At 36.0% G+C, this 20,531-nt stretch overlaps 2 protein-coding genes across 2 annotated transcripts in view; both read left to right on the top strand.

Annotated features, from left to right (window-relative positions):
* Nucleotides 1–457: 457 nt before the first annotated feature.
* LOC140157837 (uncharacterized) lies at nucleotides 458–9,906 on the top strand. The gene is made up of 6 exons (XM_072181085.1): nucleotides 458–562; nucleotides 2,423–2,506; nucleotides 5,071–5,406; nucleotides 6,160–6,261; nucleotides 9,083–9,223; nucleotides 9,749–9,906. Exons 1-6 carry the CDS (start codon nucleotides 481–483, stop codon nucleotides 9,904–9,906), a joined length of 903 nt encoding a protein of 300 aa, XP_072037186.1. The 5' UTR covers nucleotides 458–480.
* The window catches only part of LOC140157839 (uncharacterized), a 29,601-nt gene continuing 18,174 nt past the window's right edge, over nucleotides 9,105–20,531 (top strand). The window contains exons 1-9 of the mRNA XM_072181086.1: nucleotides 9,105–9,223; nucleotides 9,749–10,122; nucleotides 11,425–11,460; nucleotides 11,821–12,126; nucleotides 12,879–13,046; nucleotides 13,629–13,760; nucleotides 17,488–17,622; nucleotides 19,312–19,497; nucleotides 20,296–20,427. Of these exons, the coding sequence (XP_072037187.1) occupies nucleotides 10,047–10,122; nucleotides 11,425–11,460; nucleotides 11,821–12,126; nucleotides 12,879–13,046; nucleotides 13,629–13,760; nucleotides 17,488–17,622; nucleotides 19,312–19,497; nucleotides 20,296–20,427 (1,171 nt within the window). The 5' untranslated portion in view covers nucleotides 9,105–9,223; nucleotides 9,749–10,046. The remainder of the gene's footprint in view (nucleotides 9,224–9,748; nucleotides 10,123–11,424; nucleotides 11,461–11,820; nucleotides 12,127–12,878; nucleotides 13,047–13,628; nucleotides 13,761–17,487; nucleotides 17,623–19,311; nucleotides 19,498–20,295; nucleotides 20,428–20,531) is intronic.

Consider the following 20,531-nt stretch of genomic DNA (forward strand, 5'->3'; position numbering starts at 1 on the left):
GCATAAAAATCGTGATTTGCCCATGGGATGACAATTCTAAACCCCTCCCCGTCAATTAATTCATTTTGTACCATCAACAAACAAAATAATAATCAGCGAAGAAAAACACTTTAACTGGCAAAACCATTTAACATTATAAAACATTAGTTTGCAGCCGGACTATTATGTTGGTAGGCAATGAAAGTATCGATTATTTCTGTTGCATTCAAGCAGAGGCTCGGAAAGAGTATTTTTATTTGACCTAGAAACTTAATATTTAACTAAAAATGGTGTTAACTCAGAATTTTGTTTTTATTCAATATGTATCGATCGAGCCAATTATCGCCTCATTAAAAATTCTGCTCATAACACAAAGAGCGTGACCATTAGCTTCTCAGTGTTTTGCCCTTTCAATTCTAAAATCGATGCCACTGGTCTGAAATTTCGTATAAAAAGAGGAAAACCTCGATGATGTGTTCAACACGACCGAAGGTGCCAAGTATGGCGCGTCCGGGGGCGCGTCAATGGTCATGGACGTTTAGACTAATCATTGCGATTTCTGTTTTACAACCATGCAGGAGCGGTAAGTATGATTCTTTCGTGATATTTGGAAATATTTTTCCTTTTAGTTGGTACCACACCCCTTGATAAATTTGCAGGGACGGATTTAAGCAGTGGCCCGGTGGCCCGGGGCCAGTGGATTTTGCGTCGGGCCAGTAAACTTCCAACAACGCTGGCCCGGCGGGCCACTAGATTTTTGAGCCTGATATAACACTTACGAGACAAAATATCAGTGATGGTCATATTTACAGTTGTCTGCTCTGCCTGTCACTTGAAAATTATATCTTTATTCAATGTTTTTTTGTATAATATTAATATTTATATTCTTATTCTTGCATCGCTAGCAAGTTGGAAATATATGGCCGCTTTTTACAATGATAGTAGGCCTATGTACTACTCCTGGGGTACTACTTAGCTCTTCCATGCGCTATATAATTATACATGATGATGATAGCGATACCGCAAATACCACATATAGTTTGAAACTTTTGAAACTAAAAAAGGCAGGACTACTGACTGAACTTGTGTTAGTGACTACACTCTCTACATTGAGTACATTCAGTACGAAACAAATTAAAATGTTAAGGTTTGCTTGACTTTAAGAGCTCGGATAGTGATGTTTCCATATATTTTTTGTGGGACCTGAGAGCACATCAGACATATCGAATTGCATTTTGAAAACGAGGAATATCAAATAATTTAGATTTTTTGATATTTGCGATATGATACACATTGTATGATGACAAATGATTAAAAAATTTTCCCCAAAAGCACCAACAAAAGTTTGGGTTTTTTTTGCAGTAGAACATATTGAAAAAGCTGGGCCAGTAAATTTATTGCAGGGCCACTAGAAAAATGAAACCTAAGTCTGTCCCTGAAATTTGTGACTATTTTTCTCAAAAAATAATAAAACATTGGTAACAAAGGTTATCTATATTATAGGGGCAAGGAATCCAGTTACTACACTGGAATTTCAGTGACTCAAGATAAGCGGTACGTCATTTATACTAAAGTTATGAAATATATTTGACTGTAGGAATATTAATTTTGTTTAATCTGATAATTTATAAAGATTGCGAAGCCAATTGAGTATAGGAAAACCTTTGAGCTTTGACAAGGTTGTTCGAAACTTACAAGTTACATAATTTAAGTAACACAAAGAGTATTGCAGTTTTAATCGTCTCTTTCAAGAAATAATTTGTAACTTGTAATTTGTATATCACGAATTTATACTCTCAAATCTGACGCAAGTGTGATTGTTTATAAATTGCTTAAAATTGCTTAATAAAGCAATATTTTAAAACTCATAGCGAGACCAATAAATATTGGGCGTAAAGCCTCTAATTTTAGCATTATTATGTGTATGATCCAATATTTTCACACACTTGGATTCATCAAAACATAATAATGAGGAATATTGAGTTTCGAGAATAAATGATTAGACTTATACCACATGAGGAAAGAATTTTATTTATTTATTATTTATTTATTTACTTATTTCTTATTTTCTTGTTTATTTTTTTATTTGTTTTATTTATTTTTTTATTTTTTTATTTATGTGAATGAATGTGTGTAAATGATCGTAAGTGATGATATGCCGTGAAACTATTGGTAACGGTTGCCTTAGCAGAGGTCTATACTTTGAATTAGTTTCTTATTTATTAATTAATTAATTATTTAATTAATTAATTAATTAATTAATTAATTAATTAATTAATTAATTTATTTATTTATTTATTTATTTATTTATTTATTTATTTATTTATTTATTTATTTATTTATTTATTAAGATTCAATAACAAATATTTGTGTTGAATCGACTATTCAACGTCGAATATGGAGACTGTTAATCGCCCTTAACAAAAACTGTTTTTCTCGACAGAATTTCTCGATCTTAATGGATACTCGTCAACGGAGAGTAAAGGAAACGATAATGACTCTGGTTCACAAACATATGTATCCCAATGTAAGTAAACAAACTGGATATTGTTAACTTTACGTTTTCTCGAAGTCGATTTGTAATAATATACAGGGTGTCCCAAAAAAAGAGGCCCCTCATTGCGCCCCCTTTTTCTCTTATTTCTGGAAAGTTGATTAAATATATTTTGGTATGTAAAGAAACCTTTAATCGTTAGCTTTAATAAACCAAAACAATTATTTCAATCGGCTCACAACTTTTGAAGATATGCCTTTTGAATAAAAGTACCCGTTTTTCACTCTGTCCACGGATAGCAAACAGAGTGGTTGGGATGGCTCATGCTGTGGAGTGGCCTGTACGATCACCAGACCTCACACCACTTGATTTTTTTCCTGTGTGGTAAAATCCAAGATATTCGCAAACGTATTACTGAATGCATTCGCAAGTATCCGGCGCACAAGGATGGTACGCAACGCAATTGATGCAATGAGGACCAGGGCTGAAACCTGTATTCGCCAAGGAGGCAACCAGGTAGAGGGCAGAGTAGCACAGTAAACTCACTTCAGAAGAACTAAAGACAAACCAAACAGCCTTTTAGGGCTACCTTTTATCCTAAAAAGAGAAATGGCTTATGTTTTAAATTTAAAGAAAAGAAAGCAAGAAACAACAAAGTAAGAAAGTTAGAAACATAATAAAACAAAAAGGCATAAATAACCAAGAAAAAATAAGTCATTGCAAGTAAAGCAAAAGAAGTCCCATTCGGCATCCATTTTACCCACAAATTAATGACACTATTAACAAAATCCATTGCCCATAAACCCACCGGTAAAACCCATTCCATAAATAAAGTTATTTTATAAAGTTATCATTGAGGAATGTTTGATATTCATGCATGGTATGTGTACTCCTTTTCAATCTTTGAAGTAGCGAAACCTTCTCCGTGGACAGAGTGAAAAATGGGTACATTTCTTTGAAAGAGCATATCTTCAAAAGTTGTGAGCCGATTGATATAATTGTTTTGGTTTATTAAAGCTAACGACTCAAGGTTTTTTTACATACCAAAATATATTTGATCAACTTTTCAAAAAAAAGGAGAAAAAGAGGGCGCAACGAGGGGCCTCTTATTTTTGGGACACCTTGTATAACAGTTTTCATTTTACAATATAAAAAAGCACACAAAACATCCGTCAATAGAGAGATTATTTTGACAAAATGGACTCGGAATAGAAATGAGCTAAAATTTAAGAATAAAATGTGTCTTATATATCTCACAAGACCGCGCGTGTAACTTTAAAAAATCATGATTTTTTTTTATAAATCTAAAATATCGGGCAATCTTTTTTTCTGATGTCATGAAAACAAAACAAAACATAAAAATTATAATAAAATACCAATTCGGGGATTGTTTGCAAACAATCAATTTAGTGAGCAAACTGAGCATGATCAAACGTTTGACAGAACTTCAAGATGTGATATAACCCAATTTAACAGATTCAAAAACGCAGTCGCGTTTTGCGCCAAAAAATTGAAACTATTAAAAATAAATAAATTTCCTTATAAATTATAAGGGCTATATTCAATCTCATTAACTGCCTTTAAGACATAGTTAAATGGACATATTTTGTACATTTTCTACGTTCATTTCATACGTGCAGAAGCTTCAATACTGACTAAATAATCGTCTTCGCGCTCCGTCACAGGCGAGTTATCTTGAATTAGTGCGATCCCGGCGTTTGGGAATCGCAACCTGTATAACATTTTACATTCGTAATATCAAATCAGACTGAACAAACTATACACTCTATGAACAACAAAACACAATCAAAGTAGAACTAAGCATGTCATAATTCATGCTAATACAAATGATAAGAGTGTTCGTAAACATGGTAAATGGAATCTTCTTTGGGGCTTCTTTTACCTTTGTAACTTTTTTTTATATTTTCATATTTGAACCATTTTAAAAATATTTTAGAACTTCAGGATTTGATTCTGCATTTAAACATTATTTTTTATTTTGTTTTCGCAAATATGAATTTGTATTTCCAATAGTCTCTGAATTCAAGGCTACGGTGAATTTGGCTGCACAATGTGCGAAATTGGCTGCACAATGTGCAAAATTGGCTGCACAATGTGCAAAATTGGCTGCACAATGTGCAAAATTGGATGCACTATTTAGAAATTTGAATACGTATTAAATGAAATAGATTGCACATTCGCTAAATTGAAATCGAGAATGTAAGCGTTCATTCAATTCTGCGCGAATGAATGACGTTTATACTTAACTGAGCGACCAAAGTTCGATATTGAACGGGAAAACCTATAATATAGATTAAATTTACTGAATTCAATGTTTTTAACTATGTTGAAACAAATTCAAATAATAGATGTATTACTAGCCCGCAGTGCTCTGATTGAAAATCTCGGGCCTTGTGTGGTCATTTTACGTGCACGTACTAATATTTTACATCTTATTCCAAATTGAAACAGCAGCTCCAATTAAAAATACTGGTTATTTGGGATATCCTGTGATTATTTGCTAGTAATAATGATGTTTTGAGAGTAATTGAGAGTTTTGAGAGTAATATTTGCTTAAAATTTGTATATTTTCACAGACAACGGTTCGCCGTGGACTGTACAATTGGGACAGGACACTTGCGTTCAGGGGGTACATCTAACCACATCGATTGTCAATTATGGAGGAGGTGTTTGCAGTTTAGAAGTCGGGTCTACCGAGTGTTTTTCATACACTAGCGGAAGCTACAGCAGTCCTACTCTTGTAAATTGCGGTAGTGTTATTTGTGGGTCAACCGTGACGTTAACTTGTGCAACTAATAAAATGTATGTGATACTGAAAGAAATTGATTTGGAAGTTGCCGGTAGCTCTGTTATTACAACAGCTGCAACTGGTACAACAGTAGAGCCTGCGCCGTTTTATTACTCTGAATCAGGTAGGCCACTGGGTTATAAAGGATTTAAACATGTTAAAACGGCCTAGGGACGCACCATTAGATTTCACAATAAGGGATGGAATTTTTTGGGAAAACCTGTGCACAAAAAAGGTCACTGTCAATGAAAAATCTTAACTGTGAGTGATATGCCTAAATGAAAATTTAACACACAAAAAGTAAAACAGGTCAAATACTAATGCATTGATAAACATCAAAATTCCAGTGATATGAATGTACACTTCTAACTTTAACAAGCGACGTGCATGACGGCAGGAGTGCCTGACACTGTAGTCGGCTTCCGAGTACTAGCCACACCTGAATTGTATTTCAATCATTCGCCTTTGTATTGAATAGGTGCCACATGATAAGTAATGTAGAAACTAACAAAAACACAAAGTGTTAATTTTAACACTTAAATACGTTTATGTTAATACTTTACACGTAAAAGTATTACAGACGACACTGTATACGATATAACACTATAACACGTTTATAGAAGTTTTCAAAGGCTTCATTACCACATTGTTAATATCAGTTATAGCTTTCACATCATATCTTTAGATATTAATAAATATGGCCACCTTTCCATAATTTGATACATGTGTATGGGAATATCCCTTCCTAGAATCGCAAAATGCCCTTGTATTTAGGAAAACATAGCCTAGTCGTTGAATCAACTATACTTTGGCTTCCAAATACATTTTTTTACCCTCATTGTTGTTGTTTGTTTTGACGATCCTTTTTTCAATTCAGAAACTCTCCAATATGCCGACTGTGCTGAAGTACAAGCAGCCGATTCCGCGGTTATCGAGGCGGTAGGTTTCCCTTTCTTCTGTTCTGACGTCACTTATCTCGGTAAGTAAATTCGGTTGAAGTGGAATTTATAATTGTGATTGTCTAAAACAACTAAAGCTACTAAATTAACCAAAGTATTGGCTCAGAGCACAATAGATGTACATTGCGCAAAATGATTAAAGTACCAGTTATGTTCACCCCTGTATGTATGTCACGATATGTCCTGATTGGAACCATCAGCCAATAACTGCATCTTTTAGCTCGGGTTTAGTTCCTCATTCGTTAAAAATCGTTCAAGAAAAAAAGACACGACGATCCAAAACCCATGGAGATGCGAATTCAAAAGTTGCAGTTTGCTCCATTGCATGTCCTATTTATTTAGTGCACAAAGCGTTCTCGAACGAGCTAGCGCAGTGCTTTCCATTGATTATAACATTAAAACTAGGGTTGTGCTTTCATTGATTAGAACAGAAAATTGCAACTTTTGATTTCATTTCTTCCTTGGGTTTTAGATCCTCGTTTCTTTAATTCTCAACAATTATAACAAAATGAGGTCTTAAATCAGACCTAGAGAGTACAGGTATTGGCTGCTTGTTGGTACCTTAATTCTTTTGCACTTTATGATAACAATATTGCAATTACTGAAAAGAGAAGAAGAACGATAGTCCTATTATTGTTGCTGACCAATACCGATACCAAAATGAAAATTCTCATTCTTCTGTTCCCCACAACAAACTCTTCCCCACAACAATTTCTGTCGATGACCATAATCTTTATCATGCGAATAAGACATTCGAATAAACTGGTTAGTTTTAAAAAAAAGCGTATCTGATCTGCCATATCTGTCAATTATTGTTGAATTTAGTTAACCTAAGTATATGTGACCCTTCGCCACAACTGAGCCCGGATGTCGCTAAACTTGATTTTGCGCTACAGTGAAAATTGGCTTGAAAGGTCATTCCGATGAAAAATGAGTTTTTAAAGATTTGAAATGATTAATATGTTTTCTAATACTAGTCCAAGTTTCATTGCAAAATATAGAGTAGAAACAAATAAAAAACACTCATTTTCTGAAGCTTGTCCTTCTAAAAATATTCCTAAAATTGAGTAAAAAGTGTTTTAGAGCGTCGAAATAATCGTGAAATTTGTCCACTGCTACGAAAAATTCTCTCGTTCGAGTGCCGCCATGTTTGGTATTGCCGGAAAGTTTGGTGGTAATAGCATGTATGGAAGGTAATGGTTGCTATGGTCAAAAGTTGTAAATCATTTAAAAATTGGCAAATTTTGAAACCCCTGACTTTAAACTGTGTTTTCTCGGTTTCGCGTTTTGAAACCGCGACACCTTTGAACGACCATAACTTTACTTCTAGATATGCTATGAAGCTGGTTGAAGTGTTTTTATAAAGCTTACGGTATGGCCTTTGCAAGTATGCCAAAACCTTAAAATGGTCTAGGGGCGACATCCGGGCTCAGTTGTGGCGTGGGGTCACATATGTGAATACTATTTTTACACTATCCCGCTCTCTAATAACAAAAAATATCCCGCTCTCTAAGAAAAAAAAAGGTGTGAAGTTACCCAGTAATCAAACCATATTGTTTTTCAGTTAACATGGAAACACGTAACACAATACAGTCTGTTCTAGAAAAAACGATAATGGCGCAAGAAAGATCCATACATGGCTTGAATTTTTAATCATGTAAAGTACCACAGATGGTGTTTCAATTAAACGCGCTATTTCTGTTGACTTTTGTATTTAAATGAAAAAACCATTAAGAGCAGAATAGCACGTTTCAAATTTCAAATCAATATCATATTTAACTCTGTGTTTACTTGTTGTATCTAACTACATGTGTTGTTTGTTGTCCACTCTGCATACCATTGAGTGTTTAACCTGTTTCCGCACATCAAGTTTCTGAATCTTGTTTTTTTTCTGTTTTATATTCGTTTTTATTCTCGTACAAATACTTGTATTCATGTGACCCGGTCCTCTAACACCCAACAACAATAATTCCACCAAATCTATGTAATACATTCATTGGCAGACCGGGAGTCAGTCCAGTATAATGGCCATATTTGTCCAGTTTTAGCCATTTAAATTAAATACTGTGAAATATTACGGCTAAAAGGTGTTTTGATTGCATTTTGTAGCCAAAACGTGTCGAAAGTCGGGTAACCCGCTTGTTCGCACCAACCTGCGAATGGTAACGAGCTTTGGCCAAAATTACATTGATCATTTCATAGCGAGCGTATAGAGAGTTCCCGTGTTTTGGGTTACCCGCCACCTTGGAGAAACCTAAACTCCGTTACAATTTTCAGAATACCAACACTCGCGCAATAATTAGCAAATGTTATTTTGTAGAATGTAGCACCAATAGGGTCATTGACCAAATCAAAGGAATGAGGAATACGGCGGTTCGAATCACGTTATAAACACTATTGTAGTCCGTTCCGCTTGAAAACACGGGAACTCTCTATAGAAGGATTTATTTATGTTGGTCCTGTGTCTCTTGAGTTATGTTGTAAAGAGGCCTGTAACCTCTACAAAACGTATATAACTCATCATTTGTGGTAGAAAATGCATTTTGAAGGTATTTCGTCTCAGGCCGGAAGTGACCCCTTAATGACCACTGGCTAATGTCAATTCATGTCAGCAAGTGACGTCACTATGCTCTCTTGTTTTTGGGAGAAGAGGTATTTTAAAGGTATTTCGATTCGGACCGGAAGTAACCCCTTAATGACCTTTGCCCCAAATCTGTGAACAACAATAATAATGTGATTCATTATCAATAATCTTTTTAGCTGCCTCGACCAACAATACATAGTCAACCCTTAATCACATTTCACAAATTATAGCGATTATTGTCACATTTCATTTTCTAGGCTACAAATCCTGCGCTGAGATTTTGCTAGCTGGTCACCAAGAAACCGGATATTACGAGATTGATCCGGATGGGATCGGCTCAGGGGTAGAAAGCTTTCTGGTATTCTGTGATATGTGCACAATGACCAGCGTTATATCAGGTAAATAATTAAAGAATTGAGGTATTTATTTCAAATATATAGCTTATATCTCCATCTATTTACTTATCGTATCACAAAATAACAAGGGCGATACGGTTATTTTACTTAGAAAAAAGAGGCTGAATGCCGAGTCGTTTAGCGCTAAAAAAATGGTATTGCGTATTACTAAGAGATGTTAAATAACGATGTGACTACATGTGTTAAAGTCTATGAATCTGCGTATCATGTAGATCTTTCAATCATAGGTTGAAATCAGGTTGATTGATATGACTGATGAAATGATTCGACATCAACATGTCAACCTGTGCACGCTGGGAATGTACCGTTTTGAAGAGATCAATAATATTTATAAAAAAAACTCTGTTCCCTATTTCTTGCAGTGGTCCAATGCTCGTTAACCCTTTCCCAGACCTCTAAGATCGTTTATCTATCATAGTTGGTTTACCTTCTCGAACTTTTATACTGAATTGATTTGATTTGATTCTATTCCATTTTATGTATTTATTTATTTGCTCCCTATTTCAGAATGCCCTGTTGATTACTTGACATTTGAAAACTCTTGTTATAAGATCTCCACTTCTACCCGCTCAAGAAGTTCTGCCTCCAGTGATTGTACTGCAGCGAATAGTCATCTAGTCGATATAACATCTCAAGATGAACAAGACTTTTGGCGGGAAAATTAAGTTCGCAAGGGTCTGGCGATGCGTGGATAGGACTCTCATCACAAAATAACGACGACCCATTGTACTGGACGGACGACTCACCACTTGATTTTGAAGCATGGGATAGTTATGGTAGAAATGACGGTGGCACATGTATTCGGATGAATGACGGCAGCAATTACCAATGGGGTGATAAAGAATGCAGTACGAATTACAGATTTGTGTGCGAGTTTGAATGTAAGTTGTTTTATAATTATGCTCTCAATCAACATAGTAATGCTAACTATGAATGCACCACCAAAGTGACCTCAAGGTTGTGGTATATGAGGTATTGTACCCAAAACATTCAGAGGTCATAATATGAGTAATACCAGCCTATTGGGGTGATGAGAACGGAATCCTGACAGATGAGAGTAATAGGCAATTCATATGTAGGTTGTGGCAAAATCTGTCATCTCCACGGAAAATTATTAAATATCATTTTATTTCACTTTATTTTTACCGAGATTTTTACAGCTAAATAGCTATAGTTATTTTACTTTTATTTAAAAAAAGTCAACAAATTGTTAAATCAATAGCAAGAGAAAGTCTGTCATCAAGCAAAATTACTTTGAAAGTCATATTAGTCCATCTATAAGGGTAAACTCCTGAATTTAGCGTGAACAATTCTAAACAGTGTAACTTGCCCATACAGTAGCTGTAAATAAATGATGCAGCCTCGTTCACTGATATTCATGTTAAGTAAATGGAAATGACTTGAAATATCAAGCATAAAACAGCCTAGATACTAAGAAAATATTAAGCACGATCCAGAGTTTATTATTTAAATTATTAATTACAAATATTTAAATAAATATTACTTTAAAAAGCACAACATATGCATAAAACTTGAACCCATTAAGTGGCGGAAAGGCTAAATCAATAAACTACCATGCTTTATTAGCAAGGTCATTAGATAACAATGGCTGATAGCTGAGTAAACAAAGGTCACCAAGTGTTCTGTGCGTGATGGTAAATTTCTCCAAACAGGAAGTGAAAGTTTAGCTTAAAAGTTGGAAAAAAACTGCCAAAAGTCGACCTATGAGTATAGTATCATTATTAAGATTAATTATTCATTTGTTGAAAAAAGCCTTAATGATTACCAGAAAAGGCTACAGTTTTCTGCAATCATAGGATGAAAATTGTCATGTTTAGAGGTAAAATTCATGAGAACAAAGCATTTAGCAGTGGGTTTGTTTGTATAAGAGCTGCTGATTGGTCAGCTTCCAGTACACACATTTTTTTTTTTTATTGACAAGTTACACTAGCTAGCTCCGGTCGTTAGATCATCTGGAGAGTTACAATAAGAGTTTCATTCTCATGCTTTGGGTACCCAGATGTGCAATCATTGGACTTGGAGCCACCTGGTATGAAATGGATCCACGTCTACGTCTGGTCAATCAAAACTTACTGCAGATCTTACCGTAATTGAATCTAAGATTAAAAATCTTATTATGTATTATATAAAAAAAATATGTTTATTTTTGGTCTTGCTTATAGTGGGATCATCGTCTACGGAATTTACTAATTGCAAAGGTGAGCTATTTCATAATCTTCTGAAGTTTTTTGAAAGTCAATTAGGATTTTGTTTCAAACAAATTGAAAATACATTATGTCTAATTTTAAAAAATGATTGAAATTATTGGAGAATATCAAACAAACATTATTCAATGCATGAAAATGTATTAGTTTCAGATAATACAGTAATTATTTAATGTGCTTAGTATAGTTAACTGGATGTGCTTGCGATCGCGAATAGTTCAAGCTCTAATGCATAGTGTATCACAATCTCAACAAAATAATAAGTCCAACAAGGTGATAAAAACGATAATGTCTTATAAAGTTATATTAAGGAAATAGTAAATACTATTTTTCATATTGATATTATCTACACAGGAAGAACTGTAATTGACCATGAACAGCCGCGAACAGGAACAGATAACTTACCTTCAAAGAACAAACCAGGCGAGACCCAAATGCCCATTACCTACAAACCCTCTCTATCGCAGATAACCGCGCTAATAGCGGTATCGCAGAGCTGCCAACAATACATTCAATATGATTGTCTTAACTCCAAAATTTGGGACATCGACAACGGTTGGCCATATGTATGGTGGAAATCAAGACACGGAAAAGACATGCACAATTTTGGTGGAGTTCCTACAGGTCACGAAGGTTGCGCCTGCGGTCTAACTGATGGAGGTAAGGTTCAATGTCCGGCATCTAAGCAAGTTCTTGGTTTTTGGACTCAGGTTACACACATTTTGAAAGGCTACCTTAAAGATGGGTGACCTGATCGACAGCATCATCCCCCACCTTTTCCTATCAAAATAGAGATTTTGCAAGCTCATAAGAAAGCTCATATTTTTCTCATGATCCCTGTGACATTTTAGGCCTAAACTATATTCCGTTTAGATGTTATAAACGAAAAAGTGACAGCCTCATCCCCAATTGTGTTATACCACACATACTGTTCTATGGGCCGTTGCGAAACACGGTTTTAATTCTAACACCAAAACGGCTAGTGCAATTTACTTTAAAACTTGGGAACTGGATTATTTTGGTACACAATAACAAAAATCTGATCACCTTCCTTCAAGCAAGATTTTTCAGGTTAGACACAATTTCCCCTGCCCGTGAATGATGCCAATTGGTTCGTGGGGTGTCTTAGCAGTGACTTTGTATAGGTGAAACTTGTTGAATCATGTCATTGCGCTATATCATACATTTTAGACATTTGTTTGGAAATGAAAGAGCGCCCGTCTAATATACGTCAGGGTCCCGTAGCCTCATCATTGCTCATTCTGGAACTAAAATTTGTAATTGTAGGACTTTATCACTTCTTTCAAATTTCAATACTGAACCACATTTTACATACTCTATACACAGTGAGTATAAGATCCCAGGCAGTAATTATCAATGAATTTACTTGTTTATTTTATGACATAAAATAGGTTGCACTACTTCGGGTACGAAATGTAATTGTGACACCGAAGATGACAGCACGTATTCGGACGACGGGTTGTTGTCCGATAAAGAAACACTTCCGGTCACGAAACTGAGATTTGGCGGGAATGATGTCTCCAACTATGTGCTTGGACCTCTGGAATGCGATGGGATCGGTGAGTAAATAAAGATATTCAATGCTGAATATGTCTACTGGATCACCAGACTGTACATGTGCGGATAACCTCATCGTTAAGGGAGTAGCATTGAACCGGGCATTGAACTCGAGTGCATGTTCCATGTGTGTCAAAGTTAGTTTCAGATTTTTTTTTTCTGAAAAAGAAGAAATTTCATATCGCTAAAAAAATATTTTTCGCAAATGATCTTGTAGGTTAATCTGGGATTTGTGTCCCGATCTGCAGCTGAATTTCAGTGCTATAATTCACATAATGATGCAGGGCCATTGCCAGAGGGAACCGGGGGACCCAGAAAAGTTTCAGGGATAAAATGGGGACGGCAAAGAGTAAAGTGTCCGTATAATGACTAAAAATTGGGACAAAATTGACAAATGGGGACGAAAATTAGGTTTGCTCCCCCCCCCCCCCCCCCCCTACACACACACACACTAAAATCCTAGTTACGCTACTGCTGAATAATGTTAATATAGTTCATATAGAAAATATGCAGACATTATATAAATACTTTTGGGTTTTTCAATTGTCAGATATATTAATGAAAAATAATTTGTATTTTTACAGAATCGTCTCCAAAAAGATCGTGTGCTGAACTGTGGTTGACCGGAGAGCGAACAGACATGGAGTATGATATTGACCCAGATGGTGCTGATGGGCTGGGGCCTGCCTTCAAAGTATTCTGCAATCTTAGCGAAGGTTAGCATTGTTATGTATTTTGTTTGGTACTATTGTTGTTACTGACTGTAAGAGAACCTATCCATCCCAACTGGTTTTAGATCGGCTATTATCAGAGACGCGCCGACCGTTGAGCAAGTTGCACCCTGGCTCGAAATACTGGGGCAGCATTCATCAAAGCTCTAAACTTTCTTCCTGTATCTTCCTTTGGCCTGAATGTAGGCCACAATAATTGAATACATGAATACAAAAGCCACCTAAGTCCATGGGAAGTGATTTTGAGAGAAAAACCTGTGTATCATTTTAATTCCTTCAGTTAGATTTACTTGGTCAATATGGTAAGTTTTACGTGCAAATGAGTGGATTAACCTGTAATAGGTATGACGATTAGCATTTCAGGGACTTCGTGGGGTTCATTTTAAATTTTGGGTTTTTTGAATCATATACAAAGACAACAATGTTAAATTGAGATTACCACTAGTAAGATAATACAAAAGAAAGCACACAGGTATGTATAATGTTGATAAGCATTCTGCCATGTAATATAAACCACACACTTTCCTTTATTAAACCCATTTTTTCTTCAAAAGTCACTCTCTAGCAATGAATGTGTTACAAGTGGACTTTTATACATACTGGATTTCAATCAATGTGTTACAAGACTCAAATCATGGAATTGGGTGATTCTTTCATACATGCTATTTTTCACATGCTCAATAGACACAGAGGGCGAATTTGAGTTGTTCTTTCATACATATGACAGGCCTATGTATAGTAACAATTTCCAATGCTTAACTCAATTTGGCCACAGTATGGACTTAGGTGGCTTTTGTATTCATATAATTCAATTGTACTAATTCGAACCCATTTTAGTGTTAAATTTACACATTTGTTAATTGTTATTTGACTTGCACTCATTTGTTCCGGTGAAGTCATTTAAGGTTGCACAAAGAAATGTATAAAAATCGTATAAAAGACGTATACAGTTGTTCTCTAAAACAGAGTTTTCTCAGTAATCACATATCGCAGCGAGTGAAATATTGGTGCATTGGATGTAGCTTAACATTTGTGTGTGTGTTTATACAAATTTTTAGAATAAATTTGAAAATCCTTCGTTTAAAGCCTTTTTACGCACCATGTTCACAAGATCATCAGTTCTTTACGCTGTTGTTCTAAGTTCCCCCGGATATGTTTTTAAAAATAACTCGAAAAGTTTTGAAATTGAAATTTTAAAATAGATAAAAGATATTGGTAGTCTATTTTGTTTTATTACACATAGTTGTGTTCCGTCACGATGGCTCAATTCGCCGTAGAAATGACGTAATTAATCAGATTAACTACCATAGCAATAGATGAATATAAATTTGAATTTATCGCCCTGCACTTAAACGTTCACGCGGTGCATTGAACCATAGAAGTCAAAGAAAGGCTGATCAATCGCACCTGTAAGATGAGGGCGAGATGGCCGAGTGGTTAAGGCGTTGCGCTGCCGGCCGGGAGATAAGATCGACGAGGGTTCGAGCCTTGGTCTTGCCTTAGGTGAAAATTCTCTTCCCTCCCAAAAAGTTCCTATAATGGTCAGAAATCCTTCAATTCAGTTCAGTTATTAATTTCAGAATTTAATTGAAAAATTTCTTCTCGCCCCCATACACTGCTTATCACGTGCAGATATAGGTAGTGTATGTGCTTCGTCCGTGATTCGGAAGTCACGTAAAGCCGTTGGTCCCGTGTACAGGAAGAGTCAAACCCTGTGCACGTTAAGTGTCAGAGCTATTCGAAAAGAGAAGGGGGACCATCCCCGGTTCTGATATCTGCAATCAATCCTAGGTACCATGATCGTGCATAGGTAAAAAAACTATGCACGTTAAGCCCGTGCTACAATACTCAATTTGAGGTATGCACGTATAGGAAGAAGAATAAGTACATGGTGTCCCAAAAGTAACTTAACATTGTAAATTGGTCATAACTTGCGTTGGGTTAATAGTGTTGTTACAAAAATTGCACAGTATGTAGATAATTCTTTTAGAAATGTTATGATACCAAACATGTCTATGTGGTCATGATCCTTTGGCATGAAATTAACGGATACCTACCGTACCGTAAAACCCACTTTTATAAAACCAAAATAAGTCTCGTCATTTGAGACGTGATAACACGATATATAACGTGTTATCGTTTTAAAATCTGTTTTGTTTAATTTTGCAATGTTTGTTTGATTGTTTGTTTGTTTTCAATGCGTAATCGTCATTTTCTGTTTTATCTGGATTTTATATTGAAACTGCTTAAGATCTTTTCTGAGGATTCGATGAACAGTTGTACGCCATTGAAAGTCGACGTACTGATCGTCTTGGGCTTTTCGCCAACGCTCTTCGTATGACATTGATGTTTGTAGCTGATCTTCCTGTTCTTTCACGTCATGCCCGATGTAGATCATGAACAGATCCAGTTGAAAGGAATTTCTGCACTAGTTGCTGGATTGTATTTCGGCTGGTGCATAATTTACATTAAAATGTTCCTTAAACTTTGCTTGAGTGAGTTTGTCCGACTTTGCCTCGGCAAAGAACCATACCATCTGAATCCGTTGATCTATAGGAAATTCATCTTCACTTAAACTGTTTTAAAGTAAAGTTTAATATTGTCAATATATCCCTGTTATAATCTAAAACAGCAGTCACACTTACGCTAGGCCATGTAATCCATGAATGTTCATACCTAAATGTAGCGTGTGCAGTGAGTTAACCAACTCTATTGTTCAGGGAAGCACGTCATTCATGTGCTTGAACAAAGAACATAATTATGAGCTTGCTTTTGTGGGTTTGATACACACATATGTACAGTCGCACAGTAAGGTCAAGGGGTCATCAATAATGATGTTTTTGGTATCAGAATAATTCTAAAAGATCAATCTATGTGAATATGTTCTCCATTTTGGTATGAAGTAAGAAATATTTGAGATATGGCAAATTCACAATGTTAAGTTACTTTTGGGACACGCTGTACCTTTGAAAAGAGCGGTATTGTATTCAAATTATGTTTACTGACACACAATATGCTTGTAGTGCAGGGCGATCTATTCAAAAATTGTATTCATCTATTGCTATAGTATTTAATATTACGTCACTTCTACGGCGAATATGTAGGAAAGGATGCAGTTTCGAAAAATTGCACTTTTGTCCATTTAATTCACAAAAATACACATAATATTCTGTACTTTATAGTAGACAGATTTGGCAGAAAATCTGGGCACGGATGTCGCTTTAGAATACAGGAAGAACACTCGCTGTGCTAAAGATCACTTTTCCGGACTTTCTCTCTAGAAGCTGTAATTTGGTTACGTGGTCATTAAATACACATAAAATAACCTAAAACCTGCTGATCAATGTAGATCCTGGGGCAGGAGCTGCCAGGATGGCTCAGGAGCTACATTGATTAGAACGACGACCTTTGCACTGAAAATGAATCGGCTCGGCCATAAGGCGTTGTTTACTAGGTCGTCGGCATTTTCGTATAAGCTTTATGTCTTAATTTCCAGAAGGATAATGTAAAATGGCTCGATCTGTTTAACAGAATGGTCTTGCACATACATTCTGCTTTAAACTTTTTCTGAAGTATACAACATGTACAAGGACATCGGCATAGCATCAGAATACTCTTCTCACTTATTGAGAAGACTATTAAAGCCTTTGCATGTTACGTAAAGCAAAGATAATATTTTATGATGATTTTATTTAATGTTTATACTTTGCAGCGGCACCTATTTTAAGATCTTGTAAAGAGCTCATGCTAGCAGGTTACAACACGGATGGTTATTATGATATTGACCCTGATGAGCCGAACTTTGGCGAGCCAGCTTTCACTGTCTTTTGTAATATGACAAACACAGGTATGACACGGGACCAGAATTCAGACTCCTTATACCACTGTCAGCCTAGGGGAAAATGTTGGGGTATCTTAGCCTTCCCACCAGCACGCAGAAACAAACGAAAACAATTCTTCGTCAATCTAATGATAAATGCGAATCTTCGACGCCATTGCTGTGTCGCATTCGACGCAATTAGTACGTCGCACAATGGAAGTGTCGTGTATGCACAAGTAGCGATTAGTTCCGAAAGCATTCCCCCAAAAATTCTATTGTGTCTGATCCAAGATGACGGGGAGTCCCGATTCGCCTTAATCTATTTCTCTGGCTATTTCTATACACGAGGCTTACATTATTCTTATCATACCTTTTACCTAAATGGGTTTACGTACGATATTTGTAACTAGATAATTCCCTAATTAAATTAAATCAGATTTAGTTCAATAACTTCTCTTGAGAGTATCCACAGTAGGGGATGCTGCAATGCAATCCCGTCTAATGTCCTGATGAAGACAAAGCCACATCTAACTATTTAAAGTAATTAATTCATTGCTGTAACAATTTGCTGATGATATTTAATATTTCTAGGTGAAACTATAATCCATCACGATAGCGAATCAAAAGGACGGGTCAAAGGTTATAAAGACAAAGGCGACTTTGTCCTGACACCAAATTATTTGGCATCATCTGTGGAGCAAATGTATCGTCTGATTGGAGTATCTGAGCACTGCCAGCAATACATTCAATATGATTGTTCGAAGTCAAAGATGTGGAAGGGTACCACAATTGATAAAGCCGAGGTTTGTACTCACAACACAGCCACAGAATCACAATCTACATGATGCCACCACCTTCTCCTGTTTACTTTTCCTTGTACTCCTTCATCAACATCATACTTTTTCTTCTTTTTTCTGTATTATTATTATTATTATTATTATTATTATTATTATTATTATTATCATCATCATCATCATCATCATCATCATCATCATCATCATCATCATCATCATCATCATCATCATCATCATCAGTATTATTATTAGTATTAGTATTAGTATTAGTATTAGTATTAGTATTAGTATTAGTATTAGTATTGTTAGTGTTATTATTATTATTATTATTATTATTATTATTATTATTATTATTATTATTATTATTATTATTATTACTGTTGATTTTGTTGTTTTCTATGACTGCTGTTATTAGGCTTGGTGGTCGACTATAGATGGTGGCATGATGCTCAATTGGGGTGGAGTCGATACAGGAAAATATGGATGTTCGTGTTATACGAATACAGGTAAAAAAGAAAACATTAAACTCTCTTTCGTTCTTCCTCCACAACACATTAACACCCCACCCGTCAATACCATTCACACATACACACCCCACACCCCACAGACACACCTCCAACATCCAGATAAGCCTACTAATACCAACGGCCGGCGGCCCTACAATTACTTACGAATACACCAAAGTGCACTGCAAACGTCAAATATTTGCGACATGTTAAATTTAGGATTATTTTTTATAACAACTAATGTGGTAATTGGGGAACCATGGGAGGACCCAGAAAAACACAATATACCGTATAATTGTATGATACAAGAAGGGCATATGGCTATAGATTCTGTCAAGGTTCTCCACAGATTCCTGTTTTGAGCAAGTCTTTATTACTTGTTATTTCAGATTTATCTTTTTTTAAATTTGTTTTAGAATGTTTCAACACCGGTAAAGTCTGCAATTGTGACGATGATAATATCCAATGGATGACCGATGGAGGTCAGTTAGAAGATAAAGATTCATTACCTGTGTATAAAGTGTATCACGCACACACGGAAAATGATGAGAGGGCGGGTTGGCATACTCTTGGTCCCTTACTATGCTCTGGAATGACAAATGGTAAGCTTATGTCCGGCTGAAGAACAACAAAGTCCAAAAATATATTGGTGGCTCTGAAAAGAGCCGTGTGGCTAGATTTGAGTCATTATGGTAAGCAGATACTGTGTGAGCCTATGCTTGCGTGTTTTGTGTATGCGGTGTGTTTGTGTATGCGCTGTTTGAACTAGAGTGTGCACTTGGTGGATGTGCCTGTATGTGTTTACATCAACAACTTTGATCAAATCATATATATCAAGACATAAAGCTGTCTTGCGCGTTTTTCCCAGTTAGATTGATCAACCCAAAGGACTGCTCCGCTTGCTATGCCGATAACCGCTTGTTTTAGTAATAACCTCTATCATCACATAATCGGTGACGTACCGTGGCCGCTCCTACCCCGGGGGTGGGGGGGGGGGGGGGAAGAAAAATTCAATTTTGCCACCCCTTCCCCCAACAGCCCGAAAAGGTTGACCTTCGGTGGTTTTAGGGTTTAGGTTTTTAGGGGTTTTAGCAACCAAGTTTTGGCCCCATTATTTTTGGCCGCCCCTGTTTTGGCCGCCCCCTGCATGATACTGTTATCTTGCTTATTTTGGCAAAAACCTTTATCATCACATAGTATTGTCTTACCATGCTGACCGGTTTTGGCAATACTTTTTTACCAAAGCATAGCTTGCATTTGCATGTTATCACACGAGTTGGATCAGAAATGTTCCCTCCTTGAGTGGTTTTCATTGGTTCAAATCTCACAAAACTCTATACCAATATATACGTTCTGTTTATAATAGAGATTTGCCGTGTATGTTCTTATTGTCTATACAGATTTACCAATGTATCGGACATGTGCTGAGCTTCAACGTGCTGGTCATGTAAGGAACGGCTCCTATTTGTTAGATTCAGATGGTCCTGATGCCGGAGACCAACCATTTGTTGCGTATTGCGACATGACTAATGGTACTATACTTTGATCAGCTCGTAATCGACGGGCCTTATAACATCGCGGATTAATATCAATATGTTTTATTTCGAGAATTGCCTTGTGACATCTCGGCAGAAGT

This window comes from Amphiura filiformis, chromosome 7, assembly GCF_039555335.1.
Source record: "Amphiura filiformis chromosome 7, Afil_fr2py, whole genome shotgun sequence".
NCBI lineage: Eukaryota > Metazoa > Echinodermata > Ophiuroidea > Amphilepidida > Amphiuridae > Amphiura > Amphiura filiformis.